Below are 17,039 nucleotides of genomic sequence, written 5' to 3'. Positions count from 1 at the left end.
ATGAAAGTGATGTTGTCGTACTGAGAGGGAGATGATGTAGGAGCTGACAAATGATGTCTGGCTAGAAAAGGTCCAGCAGTGCCACCACTAGGCCAGAGTGACTTGTTTTGGATGAGAGTTTAAACCAGGATTTTTTACATAGCAGCAGCACAAATGTTGTGTATACCTTATGCTAAACTAGGAAGAATACAACCAAAGTTTTCACTTCCTAACGACATGCATACGGCACACCAAGAAATAAAAGGAAATCCACAAGCTGCCTTTAAAACTGTACATTTAATACAGATTTGTTTTTAATAGACTGTCAATGATAAATCCTTTTTTGCCATGTAATTTCCACATGTTGAGAAGCAAATGAAACAGCATGTCATTTTCACTCTTTCATATTTAAATTAGCTTGTAGCAAAGTCAGTTTGTAGGTCCCATATAAATAGGAATGATAAAAAGAAAAAGTGCATAAACCGAGAATTCCCATTCATTGAAAGAAGCACAGAGAGGGCATTATCGCTCAATTAAAACTCGTTTAACTTCTGAGTTGAGAAGCACATTCCCCTATCATCTCAGCAAAAGATTTCTTGCAAAATACTGTAATACAGCCTTTTCATTTAGAATTTAAAACTGGCACCACCTTTGGGAGATTATATGTCATTATTCTTGAAAAGAGTGGAGCAAAAAGTTATTTTTTATTTTAAAAATGTCTTCAAGAAGAATAATAATAACGTGTTCTGGTTGGCCCAGGTTGAATTAAAAGTTACATCAGAAGTAGTCGGACTTTAAAAGTATAACTTACTTTGACCCCCACATATTTTTAAAGTTAAGCAAACAGGAAAAAAAAAAAACATGATATGAGCATCACAAAGTTTTGATTGTTAAATAGCAACAGTCTTGCAGTTGTGGGGCTAAATTATCTACATTTCAACCTAATTAACACAACCGTGTTCGACCACCAATGAAGGAAAGGGGCCTGAAATACACGAAATTAGGACTGTTAACTTTCAACTTCCCTATGTTTTCATTTTATTCAAATAGTTCTGTGGTAGAGGATGTCTGAATGTGTGCATGTGTGTGATGTGTTTATGGTCACTGGGTAGGTCAGGTTGAGTGGTTTAGGGCTGGCGACGCTCCCTCTTGGTGAGCAGATAACACTGAATGGTTCTCAGTCGATCTTTGGCAGGGGCGAACTCTGGCTGCAGCTTCAAAGTGGATTCATACCAGTGCATTGCTTTCTCAAACTCCTCCTGTAATGAAGAAGAAAAAAAGATTTAAGATGCTGTTACAGTACAATACCAGAAAAAACGACATCAGAACCAACAATTTAGTGTTGTTACCATTGCAATATAGACATTGGCAAGGGTAAAGTGGTTCACGACAAAGTGCGGTGCAATCTCGACAGCCATGCGAGCGACTGTGAGGGCATCCTCCCACAACCTAGCGTTTTGAAAGATGTTGGCCAAGCTGATAAGTGGTACATCCTGTTCCATAATTCAAGAGCAGAAAAAGCACCATAAATATATTTTATTTATGGATTTATTACTTGCTATAAGTAGACTAAATAATTGTGTCTATCTTGCCTTCATGTGATGAGGGGCATAGTTAAGGGCTTGCCGCAGGCAGTCGATGGCTCTCTTGCCTTGACCTTTCACTCTCCAGTACAGTGCAGCCATGCTGGACAACACCCAAGATGTCTGATTCTGATTGGCGGAAAAAAAATGCAAAATTAATTGAGTTTGAAAAGTTAATACCATTTTAGTTACCTGTTCACTTGTTGCAGACCTGTTCATGTTTCTCCTTCTCAACACAACTCAAACAGAAAAGAAAACTTGCATGATTTATGTTTGAAATTGTAAAATAAAACAAAGACATTTAGCAGAACTGACTCCAAGACATAAAACCACCAGGTCTTCAATCTCTTGAGGTTCTTCCTTTGGTCAATAGAGAAAACTTGGCTTTGATGTTAGAATATCTGAAGACATTTTTACTCATTCCCTCCATAAGACAAAAATAACTATCAGTAAATATAAATGCATAGCTCTCAAGTACTTGACAATTATCAATGTTCAATTTAAAACTCAATTCTCTCTCTCTCTCTCTCTCTCTATATATATATATATATATATATATATATATATATATATATATATATATATATATACACACACACACATATATATATACATATATACATGTTTTTTTTGTTTAAGATATTCTGTATTTACAGTTCCATCCAAACGGTGTAGGAAAAAAATATCAGAAAAAAACAAATTACTGGTCATAAGTAAATATTACTCCTAAATTCTCCTGGATCACTTCAGTGGACTTACCTTCTCCAAGACTTTAGCAATGCGAGTTCCCACCTGCTCAAACGACTGGGGAGGAAACTTATCTTTCCCAAGGTTCTGCAGAACCTTCAGAAGTGACAAAAAAAAGACCCCAGTGAGACTAAAAACAGAATCTGATACTTGGGTATTTGATTAATTACATAATCTGTAATTTATCAAACTGCATGTGTGAAACAAAATGCGTTTAAATAAGAATAGTAACATTTCTAACCACTTTAGTCAGTGATTCGGTTTATTCGGTTTTCTTTAATGTTAACTGAAACACTGCCTTCATTTCAATCTCACACATACAGCTGGAATTGTTTTGTTCATTAGTTTGTATAATCATTGGCCTCAGCCTCTGTACCTCTCGCAGCTGGGCTTCCCCTGTGTAGTGGATGGAGGCACGGTTGGCTACACCTGCCAGGTGGTCAAGGGTGTGCATACTGGCAGCTAGGTTGGCATTGCATAAAGGTTCAGCTGCAGGCTCTTGGAGTGGGGTGGCAAAGTCTATGTGCTCTGTGATGCTACATAAAAGTGGTGATGAGATACAAAATGATGGATTAAACACCTGTTTTAAATGCTTCTAATTTAACATGACAAACAGACATCATGCTATTTTGCTGATTTCTTTCCCAGGAATAAAAACTATGGCTAACTTTGTCTATATTTCTCCCTAAGGCGACTACTATTACAAATTCACAATATGCCTAAATAAATACATAGGAAAATATATTCCAACTACTTTATTATGATGACAGACTTACTCAATATTCTTGGCAGAAACAGCCAGCCATGTACTAGCTACAGTAGTGAGGTCAACCCTCCGAGTGCGCTGGCACTCCTCTGGTCCAGGCCAGCCAAGACTTGTATAGTCTCTCCAGCGACCTGATCAAAAAGCATAAAAAGATCCTTATCAAGTACCATTTTTCCCCACGTTTCTGCCTTAGTAGGCATATAAAACGCAGGTGTTTTTGCTACCCGAAGGACCAGGAGATGGAATAGTTGGACCACTGATTTCCAGTACAGAGCTCCCTCCAGGTATCGACTCCTCGTTTTGACTGTCATCAGTCATGGAGGCACTTTCTGACCCATCTGCCTTTGATTTACGGACCCGTTTTACCTGGAAGGTGATCTAAGAACACGCAACAAAAACCAATAAAAAAACATTCAAGCTAACCTACTTAACTTTATTCACATTCTCCAACTTACTTTTAATAATTTAGAACAAAAGCTCAGTTTTTCTCTCTTACCCACTCTGCTCCATCATCATCCTCACAGTTTCCAAAACACGGTCCACTTCCTGCTCGGGCCCCCATGACGCGGTCGTTCTTCAGCACTCTGATGCCTTGCAGGTCTCCGCGTTTCCCTCCCACATCAAGGGCTCCCTCAAATGCTCCCATCAGGTCCTCCTTCAGCTGCCATTCCTCCTCTTTTTCCACTCCTCCGTCTCCAAAGGATGACGACATTTTGGCAGTTCCTGTGGAGGAGGGAGAAGCCTGCTGCTGTGTCGTCGCCTCGCCTGAGCCATTACTGTCTAGGATCACATCTGAAAGATTGAAAAAAAGAAGAAAAGTGTTGAAAACAAACAAACAAAAAAAAACCTAATCAGGATCAAATCGTCATCTGCAGTTGACGATTTGATCGTATTGTAGTATCATTATGTACTATCATAATGATACTACAAAAGAATCTTTATGAGCTAAACTAAATAAAACAGTTTCAGTTCTGGGAATTAGGAAAGCATAACCTATTTATTTATTGTGTATAACGTAATGTTGTGTGCTTGTTTCTTCTTAAATACTTATCTGGACTGTAGTCAAATTGGGTTTGACTGTAATATCAACCCAATATTACAGTTGATATACAGTTGAATTGAGAGGAATGGGATTATACTCAGGGTTGTAATGTATCAAAATGTGGAGGAAAATGGTTTAAATACTCTTGCAAAGCTCTGAATTTTAAAACTAACTTTAATTTTAATTGTGGGATAACCCCTTTCCCTAACTGTATGTCAGTTTTAATAACAGATCAAATAAAGTTCTGATCTTACTCTCAAAGAGCAACATGTCTTCAATGGCAGAACTTGCAGTTGCGTCCTGCTTCTCCTCACTGTCCTCCCATTCCTCCAGCTGTATGCCAAAGTCTTCCTCAGTCACGCAGGTTCCATCTTCTGGATCACCGAAAAAACTTCAATTAGTATTCGAAGCATTACTACTTTCATTATGTCCACATTAGTAGTTTTTAAAACATATCAATAGAATCCGACATGTTATTGTTTATTAATCTTCTGTACTCTGTTGACTTTCACTTTTTACTTCCCTAGTTTTTTACAGCACAGAAATTGGCGCTTTTGTTCCACTTCCTTCGTGGCTCCATATTGCATTTGAAAACGAGCTCCATTCGTATACATATTAGAAGTTAAGCTGTTGAATAAAAGATTCCTTAATTTTAAAGAGTTTGAGCAAACATAAGCAGACACATTTCTGTTAAAGCACCAAGGAGCCACCTCTGTAAACTTTACCAATAAAAGAGGAGTTTGGTTAGAGCTGCTCAAGTACCCAAGTATGTTTTACTGCAACAATATTTAGCTTTAGAGAGTAAAATATAGTCATATCTAAAGTTACCATTAGCTATTTTCAGCTGCTTAAATTATTGAGAAGCAGAATTTCTCCACTTCAAAGTACTTTTCTCCTCAGCTGCACTGAAAAAAGAAAACACGTGGTTTCTGTTCAAATAAAGAACACATCATACATCACAGCATTTTTTACAGCAGCTATAAAGGCCCTCAGAGGGGACAACATGAAAACACATATCACTCAGACTCCTTTTACTTCCTCTGTCCAGCAGAAAGCTGATTTAGATTTTTTTAAATCTGGGAAATTTCCCAATTAACCTTTTTTTCCTCTGAGTTCAAAAGTCTATTGTCACCAACTTATTCTGCAATATAAATGTATTATTTAACTGTTCATCTAATATATTTCAGTGTAGTACCAGTTGCAGATGCAATGAAAAAGACAGTGGCAGTTAGCAGTCCACTTGGTGGCTTATGATGCCACCTTGTGGTACAAGTAAAATGTTAGCGTTTATCAAAAAGAAGAGCAACTTATTCTATTCTGATTGGTAACTCTTAGTAATGGTTTACAATTTAAGAGCTCATCCCTAAGGCTGATGGATTTCAATTCAAACTGAAAAAATACATGGGAAAAAAGCAGCTCCACTCTGGTGTGTTTAATGCTTTGACTGAAAGCCCTGAATTTAAAAAACTTTACTCACAGTTGTGTGACTTAAAAGAGAAAAATGTAAAGCTGCTTGTTTGCTTGAGGCGAGACATTTTGAATATAACTGCATCTAGATTGGTTAAGTTGGATAAACTACAGTATGAAAGAAATTAGAGTACATCGTCATATAAATCATGTACCTCTCCTAGTCATCAACCAAAATCTATTTAAATGTAAACCTTTGCGTACGGACTCAAATAATTTGTTTCATTAAAATATGATTCATTATTTTTATTGTACTCCACTAGTGAAAGGTTTATTTTTATTTTTTTATATATATATGTATTTTGAGGAAAAAAATTCCTTTCTCTGTTTAGGTTACTTACGTGAACAAGGTTGTCGGTGGGAAAGATTGTAAAGCGAAGGGTAGAACTGAAGACAGCGTAGTAAAGGCAGGCTGGTGCGACATTGCTCGCAGGCAGCAATGGATGAGAAGGAAGACGACGAGGACAGGGTTGTCTCCAGAATGTGGCGAAATAAGGCCAGAGCACCTGTCACATTGCTCTGGGCCAAATGCACATTCACCAAGCTGAGCAGGGCGTGAGGCTGAGCGAGGAAAACAAAACGAGACAGAGAGAAAATTACCTCAGGTGTAACTTGCGAATCTTGACACTGAGATTAAACAGACATCTGTGTATCTGACACTGATAGATAAAACAAGGTATACAACAGTCTAAACATCCTTGTTCACAAATTGCAGTGTTTAAAGTGACATCTCTATTAGCTTTCAAGGCACACTGCTCTTTGAGTGCACCATGTTTACCTGAATGCATCAAGTGCAGCTGATGGAAAAACAACCCCACCCAAAATTTTTGGGTTTTTGGCTTTTGAACTAACTTACATTAAACAAGTATAAAAACTGCAATATCTGAGTTAGAACCGGATGTATTTATGAAACACTTATTCTAGATTGTTTGAGACCTACTCAAACAATCTTGAAAAACAAATAAGAAAGGGTTGGGTTTTACCAAAAACTATTGCTAAAATTTATCATGTCTCACTCACACCCTGGATGTCTAAGCCTTATTTATTCATATTCACAATCACAATTTCTGAAGATACAAACTCATCTCAAACCAGTTTTTCTTTTCAAGAAATTTCTTGAATATGCAGTTTTAAAATGCTTACTGCTTTATAAACCAACTTTCATTTACCTCAGATGTATTGAGTGTCAACACATGGTCCAGCAGCATTTGTGCATGGGGGGTCAAACCGTAGTGCAGCAGCAGGTTAGCAGCATTGGTGAGGGCCAAGTGATGGTGCGAAGGCGGAGCAGAGTTCAACACTTGACGCAGGCACTGCAAGGCACGACTGCCGTTGCCTTTGGCCTGCCAAAATAGAGCTGCCTCATTGTTGACCAGCCAGTGGGGAATAGTGGCCTAAACAAACAAATGCCTGTTAGCTCTTAATAGGAAGACTTAGTAAAATGCAGAATAAATTTAAATTGAAGTGTGAGAATGTGATATGTAAGCACATGTGAGAGGTGGCAGATGCCTTTTATCAACCAAACAAAAACTTAAGTGTCTGAACGGTGGCTGAACATTGTGTAGATTCAATTTTTGATGTTAAAGATGAATAAAGTGTTTTATATTGTTAAATTTTTACTTCTTTTGTAGCTTGTGCTATTCTGTCGCCAACTTGCTCCAGTGTAAATCCTCCACTGCGTAAATGTAGCATCTGTAAACAAAGACGTGTTTATATCATTTAACTTTATTTTGAAAAGAGAAAAGAAATAAAACAACCCAACACTTAACCAACACAGCCGTATATTATTAAATCAATGAACAAACTGATACCTCAGATGCAAAGGAATCTGGCAGCTCCTTTTCTTCCAGGGGCCAATCTAATGAGGCGGGGAGGAAAGCTGGATACGGTTGAGGGACAGGACTACAGTCTGGTGGACTGTCTACTGAAATGGGGCCAGCGCTGCTATACAGGAGAGTTGCCACTGGGCTGAAAAGAAATAATTTGATTGTGTTTTATGAAATGTTTTCAATGTGCAGCCAATGTAGCACTAAAATTATTATTTTTTTGTTGTTGTTTGGTCTGTAGTTTCTCAAGAAACCAGAGAACCTGCCAACGTGAGATCAATCTATGAGCAATTAGGAAATGGGTACAGAACTAAATGACATTGCCCAACATGTCATCACAGAGTGACGTCAGCACAGATGACTAAAAAAATGAAAATGGGAATATATTGCAAATGATATTTACTAAAGATATTTAGTAACATTGTGCATCCCTATTTATAAACATATAACTGCTTGTTGTCAGTTATATTTCTCCATCTCAGTGCAGAGTATCTTTGGTGTATCTCAAACAGGAACAGCTGATAACAGAAGTCCCCGGAGGCAGTTTTGCATAGTGACAACTTAATTAATTCTGACTGGTCTAGCAAGGTCTTAATTTTTAAACAATCACAGCAAAGATATTTTTCAGAATCACGGTCTAATTTGAAGATGCATCAAACAGACAAAACCGCTGATGAGACTTTGAAACTAGCCAAATCTGGCTAAGATAATAGGTCACATGAAAGTTCTGCAGAAAACAAACAAAAACAAAGTTGCAAAATCATCCACAGACACACAATGCGTGAAGAAAACTCAGCATACTGTAGTTGCTTCGGTCTTAGTACAAGGTTTACTCTGTGATGTATATATGTATAAATCACCAAATAAGGTTTTATTGGATTCAAATTATGAAAGAAAACCATAGAAAGTATGAAAATTCACACTTGGATTAGCCTCTATCAGATCTGGACCTAAACATAATTACATTTAGAATCATTTGAAATAGACACAAATATCTTTAGGTAACAGATTAACTTTCCAACTGTTAATTTAGATTCTTGGTTAAAGGATATTTATCAAAAGTCAATCAAATAATGTGAACTAACCCCAGGCCCTGGGCTTCAGGTGAGAGGAAGTAGGTTGGTAGCAGATGGGCAGGTGGTATACTTGGGAACTGATGGGCACAGTCTGACCTCTGAGGCCACAATGTCCTCTGTGTGTCCTAAAACAAAACCACATTTTCAATCATTCCTCATCAGAAGCAAAGGCTTTTGTAAAAAAAAAAAAAAAAAGAAAAAAAAAAGAAAAAAGAAAGACCATAAAAAAAAAAAACTTCTAACATAATTTACTGTTCTGGCTACAAAATTAAACAAATCTACTGTTTAGATCAGCAAACCAAAATCTGTCAAATATTAGAATGATGAGTCAAACAATGTATTATATTTAGCTGATTCACAAAAAAATGAACAGAAAACTGATTCGATAAAAAAGAGCAGTTGAAATCTGTGATCTTTCTAGTTTATTTGTATCCACATCTTTAAAACATATAAAATGATCACAAGGTTTTGTGGAACAACAGTGCAGATGTTTCTTTCATCCTGCTAATGGGGTTCCTCAAGGCTCCATTCTCATGCCACTTTTATTCAATATTTTTATACTATTCTTTACTCAACTTAAGTGGTACTAGAACATACATTTACATTTCTGAGACACTGAGAGTGTAGGTACCTACAAGTACCCACTTTAGGTTTTAGCTTAGTACTTAGTTTAAAGACCACACACATGCAAAAAACTTAGGCGTCGTCACAGACCCAAAACTACATTTTAACAACCACATAATACAGTCCGCTACAAAATTAGCCCTTGTTTTCAAACCAATGCTATAAAGAAGATATTTCTGCTTATTTTAAAAGTCTGTGTAGAACAAGTACAAATAAAGTGTCAGTGTTCTTCTTGCCTGTGTGTACTCCTGATGGCCACCCCAGAGGGCTGCAGCAGGGTCCTGATCACCAGATACAGTGGGACGGAGCTGGGGGCTGGAAGCTGTCTGGTTGGAGCTGCGTTCTGATACAAGCGCCACACTGGATGCTACAGACAACGCCTCTCCAAACTGTAAACCAACACAGAGAAAGAACTTTAGATTCAGCTAGCTGATGTGTCAATTTTTTATTAACTGTGTTGTTAAATTTGTCCTCAAATATCTCTTTAGGGTCTCATAGTGAAGTACTACATTACTCTTATTTCAGTTAAATATAATAACTGTAAAAAGTTAAATGTCTCAAAATAGAAATCAATATTTTCTAGATACATCCATTATCCAAATAAAGGTATCTTGGATTAATGTAGTTTTTGATCAAATATATTAAACACTGCTGTAGCCTAAAAAAATAGACTGAATAGCTTTTGACAATCTTTGATTCTTCTTCTTTTTTTTTTACCATGTAAACATTCATTCAAGGTCTGCATTTTCCCTAAAAAGCAAGGTGAATGTAGCTTCACATTTGGGAATCTGGGAGGTTTTATAAGAATGGTAATAACATATGTAATGATAATAGACATATCTTTGCAGTAGAGAAAATTAGGGGTGGAAACTTTCTCACCTCCACACCCAAATCAGTTCCTGGAATATTCTTGGCTTTTTGGCTTGTCTTTATCGAGGCGGGGAGGGAGTGCTTTTTCACTTCAAACACTTTTATGGTTATTGCCATAATGAAAACTCTACTACTAGGTATGATAATTTGCTTGCATGATATTCACAAGTACCATAAAAAAAAAAAAAAATACCCTTATAACAATGAAGAATAAGAGTACCTGCTTGTGTCTACACTTTTGACTTACACTTCATGTTCTACTTCTTTTCTATCCCAAAACTCACTTGGACATGGTGGACATGTTCGAAAAGATCACCCCGGTGATACCGCACAGGGAGATCGAAGGGGCAGTACAGGCGGCGTTGCTGCTGACCTAGTGGGCACATCTGATGATTTCCTAAAACAAAACAAAACAAAACAAAACATATGGTGCTCAACACTGTGGCATCATTTGTGTCTTACAGCTTATTATGCAAGTAAACAATGACATTATGATTATATGAATAGTTCTGTTTCAAAACAGAAAAATGTGTATTGTAGTTGGAATCAATTTCAAGAGAGGGTGTGGTTCATAGTTAAACTACTAAGGTATGTCTGATAGTAAAATGCCTTGCTGAAATTGCTGACAAGTGCTGTAAAAAAAAAAAAAAAAAGCTGCAATTATAGTTCTTCACAAGAGTGACATCCTTACACACATTCCACATCAAACGTTTCTTTAAATTTATGCAGTCCCAGTTTATCTCTGCTGTCCTAATATACAATGTACAACTTCCAATATGTTGAAGTTGTACATTAATTTCCAACATAGTGGAACTGTGTTGGAACTTCAAAAAGTGAAAGCACACATTGTAGTTTTTTTTAGGGCTGTTGTAAACGAATATTTTAGTAATCGAGTAATCTATCGATTATTCTTACGATTAATCGAGTAATCGGATAAAAAAAATATATAAAATGAAATATTGGTAAATCTGGCATAATACTTACTATCAGATATCAATATCAGTCTAATTTTTCATATTTGAGCATCCCTAACAGTTGCTTTTTTGTAGTTTAGAAAACTAACCTGTAACAATAATATCTCACTTTCTAAGTTAACCAGAAGAAAAGTTATAGAAAAATCTGAAATTATATTGAATTTAATAACAAAGAGGCAGGCTCACAAATATGCTTATAAAAATGTCTACAATCCAGCTTTTAGTTTATATATTCATCTTCAGTGAGTTTAATAGATTAATTAAACTCACCTTGCCACCTAACCTGTCACGCTTTGGGTTTGAAAATACGGGAAATGCCGCCTGGAGTGGGAGGAGAGGGCGAATGAACGAACGTAAGATGGATGGAGGGGAGGAAATAGACCAGCGGACTGACGAACCGTTAGACCGGGGGACGAACACGGGGGGAAGCAATACGGGATATTTACGACACCTTCATTGGTCACACTCAGAAACTCATCTACCAGCCATGTACGATGCGCTCCGCCACCCGTTTCTTCAGACCGGGATATGAAATGTATTGTGCGGTTCGTCGGTAAAGCTACATTTACACGGTAAGCATCAGCTACTCAGCCGCCCGCCCTGTTCAGGCTATCCGCTCACCTCAGCGCTCTTCCCGCCGTTCGCTTTCAACCAGCAGCCCCGGAGGAGAAATCCTGCCGTACTCCAGGCATTCCCCCAGTCATTTTAAGGATGCTTATTGGTTCCCCAAAAACGATAAAAAGTCGGGCATTATCATCAATCAATAAAATCTCCACGGGCCAATCTTGAAGATTGGACTTTATGCCGCTGAGACTTAGCTTTTGTCAACAACTCAGAGGCGGAAGTGAGAGCTCCGCGCAACGCAAATGAAGTCCCGGCCGGAACACGGTGCGCTAACTAATAAAACATAAATTAACGAAGCTTCGAGGCAGGTAAATTTTCCTCGAGGAATTTTAGTAATCGAGGTACTCGAATCATTCGAGGAATCGTTTCAGCCCTAGCTTTTTTAAATATTATTTTTCTCAACTCTTTCATGGTCTAGTTTAGCTAATAGGAATTGCATCTCACCAAGCTGAGCTTCCTTGGCCATTTGGGTTTCATGGATAATATTGCGCAGAATCTGCTCCTCTTGCAGCAGCTTGTGTTTTTCTAGCGCCTCCTGTTGGCGGAGGTAGTGGTCATGTTGCTTCTGGTACTCCTTCAGCTCATTCAGAGTCCTCTGCAGGGATCTGCAACCACACAAGCGAAGATGAAAAATATAGAATAGTTATCAGGAAATATGAACAAACAACTCACAGTTTGGCAAATCTAGGCATTTCTCAACTCCAAGTATTTCTGCTTGTTATCAACATGCAACTGATTTTGCAATGAACGTAAATATACATTCAGCACACTGTCACTTTTGACAGTATTATTTTTTACAGTTATTGGTCTGGAAAGGAATAAGAAATAACAAAAATGCTTTGCAAGCACATACCAAACAATTTGATGAAACAGAAGATTATGGCTTAATTTTGCAATGCACCCAGTTTGAACTGTCATTTTGTGTAGGAAATGTAGGTTGCATGAAAAAAAGGAACAAAAAACCTGCAAGAGTTCCGCACAAGCATTGGCCTACCTGTGTTGAGCTTCTAGGCGTTGCTCCAGCTTTTGCTGACAGAGCACAGCGTGTTTCCTCCTCAGGGCCTGCTCAAAGCCTGGCTGGGCCTGCAGTGCCTGCTCATAGCACAACACTGAGTGGTTGTATTCCCCAAGCATCTGGTGAAACAGCAACAGAAGAGTATAAATCAAGACTATGAATGCAGCGCAGCTCAAACATATATATATATATATATATATATATATATATATATATATATATATATATATATATATATATATATATATATATATATATATATATATATATATTTTTTTTTTTTAATGTAGATATCCAGACAGCAGAGTATAAATATGTACACAATGCATTGGGAATTCAGTTCACATTGTGGTGAAACAGTTTTTAATTTAATGTACAAATCTGTTTTCTATAAAAAGTAATTTCTGAAAAATAAATGTCCTCAATTCCAACTGTGTTTATAGGCACTTAGTTTAGGAATATATTGTCTTTTTTAAGGTATTCCCAACACACAGAGGCAAAAAAGCAGAGCTTAAAAGTGTATGCACTTAAGATCCTTTGCATATGACTACTCTTTGAAGTAGACATAAGAACTTTCAGTGAAGCTGACAGGTTTCACTTTTACTTACAGCGTAAATGTTGCCCAATGTGTAATGACTGGTAAAGAGATCTGAGGTAAGGTCTAGGGCAGCGTGGGCAAGAATAGCAGCATCAGCTGAGAAATGGGCCCGGTGCAGGATGTTGGCCATGTTTATCAGCGCTATATCCTTGTGCTGTCTGTAAGAACAAAACGCACATTGATACACCTGTGAGCATACTCACAGAACACAATCTAGTAGTGCAAAGGCCTTTTGGCCCACCAGTTATTACCTTGGAGAGAAATGCAAAGCACGCACTACACAGTCCACTGCCCTCTGAGGTTCATTTTTCATACGCCAGTAAAAGGATGCCATGTTATACAACACCCAGGAAGATGAATTCTGAAAAACAAAAAGCGTAACGTAAAACCATTTTAAAGCTCTATAAAATGCTACCTCACAGCAGTGATGCACATTAAGCTGCATTGAACAATGAATCTCAGACGCCCATTAAGGCTCACACGCAGATGAAGATGCAGAATGCAAATAGAGTATGTGCTGCGTTTATATTTCTTTCAAAGGTACAGACATTGTCACATGCAGACTTCAGCTGAACACAAAATATACTCAAATATAAATCTCAAAAACATGTCAGATAAGTTTTTTTCAAAACAGACTCAATTCGATAAAAGCAGCAAAATATTGTTTTTTTTCTTTTTTTTAGTATAGTTTAAGGAGCAAAGTTGTTCAGGAAAAGTTTACCTTCAGCAAACTCTGATGAATGCGGTGGCCCACTTCATCAACAGTGCGGCCAAACTTTTTAGTTAAAGAACTAAAAATGGGATCATCCTTAGAAAGAAGTGGGGAGGTCAAGTTTGCTCTCTCCTGTACCCCCTATGGTAAAGCAAATTAAAATACAGATTACACAGAATTGTGCCATGTTGTACAGTCAGCACTTAAAAAAAAACAACAACAAAAAACTTTATTTCAAGTTATTATACAACAAATAATTACCCTAAGGATCTTGTTCATAATCTGTTGTTGGAACTAAACTGAAATTTAAAATGTTAGCTTTAATTTATGATTCCCTGCAGTTATCTCTAATATAACCTTTAACTTCTGTTTTAAAAAGAAAATAATGAGAGCAATGTCTGTCTGCATCTGTGCTGTTGCTGTTCGCACAGATCCAAAAAGAAGCAAGACAATTATGTTCAGCGCCTTACAAATACTATAAAAATAGCTGACAACCCAATCAGAGCTGCACTGATTGCACAGTGATGCCAAAGACAGCTATGAATATAAATGTCTGCAAAAATTTCATCAAAAATCATTGAATACGCCTTACACAAAAACTAAAATATGTAAAGATAACACGACAGTTAAACCCATATAAAATAATGCATGTTGTTACCAACTTACATTTTTAATTTAGCGAAAACTAAATAAAATACTTTACCACAACATGTAACAAAAATGATTTACAACTAAAATATTCCCACACTGCATTATTAAAAAGGAAAGGCCTATCAATAAGAAGCAAAATCTTAAAAAGTAAACTGAAAGACTATTTTTGTTATTGTTAGACATATGTTTATTTTGAGAATAAAATTCCATATTGTGAATTTTAATAATTCTGTCAGACTGTCTGTTCTTTCATATCCTCAGTGATTTTGAATGACACAGCAAGATGTTAGACTATTGTAACTAAAAAAGACAAACAGGTGAAAGGTTGAAAGCTTATTGAATTGTTGTGCACAAAGATATGGAGAGCATAGCGTATCTCTCCAATACTTTTACTCAGATTATAAATGCATGCTACAAATTACTGAGTGTAATCAAACAATTAAACAACTACTCACCCTGAGATGCTGGAAAGCATGGATACTATAAGGTAGTTCAAAAACTTTAGCACAGTCTGGCTTTTCTAGATCTGGTGGCAGAGCAGATCGTGAATCGACATAATCATCCGGGCTGCAATGACAGGAGAAGAATTTGATTATGTCTTAAGATGTCATATTTCTTCTCAAATCACAACTACTTGTTTTGACATTTTCCTAAAGCTTACCTTATGTCTTTGCTCTCCAAGGAGATATAAGTACCATCATACAGATCCAGGTCACCAAGTGGCACCTTAGCCATTATACAATCTGAATCCTCTTTATAGTGCCGCTGCTCCAAACCTGTGTCTCGGTCTTCATTCTCCTCAATGTGAATCTTTTGTGCTACTAACTGCTTCTGCTCACATAATGTAAACAAAAGTAAGTCTTAAAATTGGTAAAGCCAAAATGAAATGCAAAGGAATTAAAATATCCAACTGTCAACTCTTTGACTACAGTAAAATTAAAAGAGAAACCCACACACCTCCAAAGTCTTGAGGTAGTTTACACGAGTTTCTTGTCTCATGAAGATTACCACATCATGAGGATGTTTTAGATTCAAAGGAGAGTCCACCTGAATTGGAATGAGACAGTGGATTAATCTTTGGATGTAGGTAATGTAAATTAAACATGCATCTGCCGCTGCTGTTTTCACAAAAACTGTGTGATTTGCTATTGTGGTTTGCCGTTTTGAGAATTTCATAAACATATCCAGAATATAATTTACTGTCTATGAGTTAATTTTTTGAAACAAAATAGGTGGTGTTTATTGCTAAACTTCTCGTCCAACAAAACTGTTTTTCATTCATCTAAAGATAAGTAGAATTTAATCTGAAACTCCAGAGTCCATCAAAAAAAAAAAAAAAAAAAAAAAAAACTTAAAATAATTGCTATGCTAATTTCAGAATTGACATATGATATAAGGGGCAAAATTATTATTTTTTTGTCTAAGGCAGAATGTTGAGTGACTAATACTAATAGTAAAAACGAAATGCTACTGACTATTTAGCTGAATAAACCGATTATTACAAGTCAAATACCTGACATATATTCTAACCTCTTACACGCAGAGCTAAGAAAAATGCTTTAGATTTAGATTTTCTATTACAAGAACTCACATTTGCAACAAGTTTAAAATGTTAAATGAGTGAATAAAAGATCCTAGAATTTACTATTTAAACCTTGCAGATCCCCTTTTTTCCAGTCCAAATGAGTTATCTTGTTATCATCCACAAGCATTTAGAAAATCTGCAAACCTACTCGATGAGGTTAACAGCACTTTTATTGCACTCGTACACATCTTGAACTCACCCCAGTACTGCTATAACTTGTACTGTCAGACCCATTAATTAGCGTGTCACTTAAAACATGAACTATATGTCTCACATAAATTAATTGCTCCTTAGCCGTTTCTATCAGATGAACTTATGTTACTTTGCGATGATGTGGTCATCATCTTGAACTGGACTTTCACAACCGATTGACAGAGTGACGTTACCTTACTTAAACACATCAAGCACGATACTTAAACATTTTGTCTTTAGACCAACATTTACACCCTTTCTATAAAACAAAACCGGGGCTTGTAAGTCTTAGTAGGTTCCAATAAATACAATTACAGAGCAATGCAGAAAGTCGTTATTACTAATTTATAGGGGGAAAAAAATACTTAGCTGTTTAGGCTAACCACATAACGTAAGCGTTAGCAGGGTCAGTAAGCTAACTGGCATACTTGTTGTTGAATTTTCCCATCCTCTGTGACGACCCAATGTGTCGTGGCTCCTCCGGAATCCACTATAAGTACACAAAGAAAGACGAAAAGCTTCCCCTGGAACGACGTTTTCTGTGTATGGTTGACACGGCAGGGCAAAGACTCAGGACAGATTTTCCTGAGGTCCGCCATTTTTCTGTCTCCTGCTGCTCTGCGGCAACGTCAGTCTCCTGCCGCGTGATGGTGCTCGCGTGCCCAGCAAGCGAAAAAAATCTAGCCGCTGGAAGTCATCTTCGATGAC

At 37.0% G+C, this 17,039-nt stretch overlaps 1 protein-coding gene across 1 annotated transcript; it reads right to left on the bottom strand.

Annotated features, from left to right (window-relative positions):
• Positions 1-257: 257 nt before the first annotated feature.
• Positions 258-16,972, bottom strand: ttc17 (tetratricopeptide repeat domain 17). The gene is made up of 25 exons (XM_014970860.2): positions 16,760-16,972; positions 15,512-15,601; positions 15,216-15,385; positions 15,010-15,121; positions 13,913-14,044; positions 13,443-13,552; positions 13,202-13,349; positions 12,573-12,712; positions 12,023-12,183; positions 10,265-10,377; positions 9,347-9,499; positions 8,496-8,611; positions 7,396-7,552; positions 7,205-7,276; positions 6,754-6,978; positions 5,926-6,145; positions 4,372-4,491; positions 3,572-3,867; positions 3,300-3,453; positions 3,086-3,206; positions 2,686-2,845; positions 2,322-2,405; positions 1,572-1,691; positions 1,329-1,472; positions 258-1,238 (listed from the first exon to the last, which is right to left on the bottom strand). The coding sequence occupies exons 1-25, from the start codon at positions 16,928-16,930 to the stop codon at positions 1,107-1,109; spliced, it is 3,621 nt and encodes a 1,206-aa protein (XP_014826346.1). The 5' UTR covers positions 16,931-16,972; the 3' UTR covers positions 258-1,106.
• Between the last annotated feature and the right edge of the window lie 67 nt (positions 16,973-17,039).

Source organism: Poecilia mexicana, unplaced genomic scaffold (assembly GCF_051168715.1).
Source record: "Poecilia mexicana isolate PSO_F unplaced genomic scaffold, ASM5116871v1 scaffold_3, whole genome shotgun sequence".
NCBI classification, from domain to species: Eukaryota; Metazoa; Chordata; class Actinopteri; order Cyprinodontiformes; family Poeciliidae; genus Poecilia; species Poecilia mexicana.
Note: the sequence above shows the minus strand (reverse complement) of the source record. Positions and strands in the feature narration are given on the sequence as shown.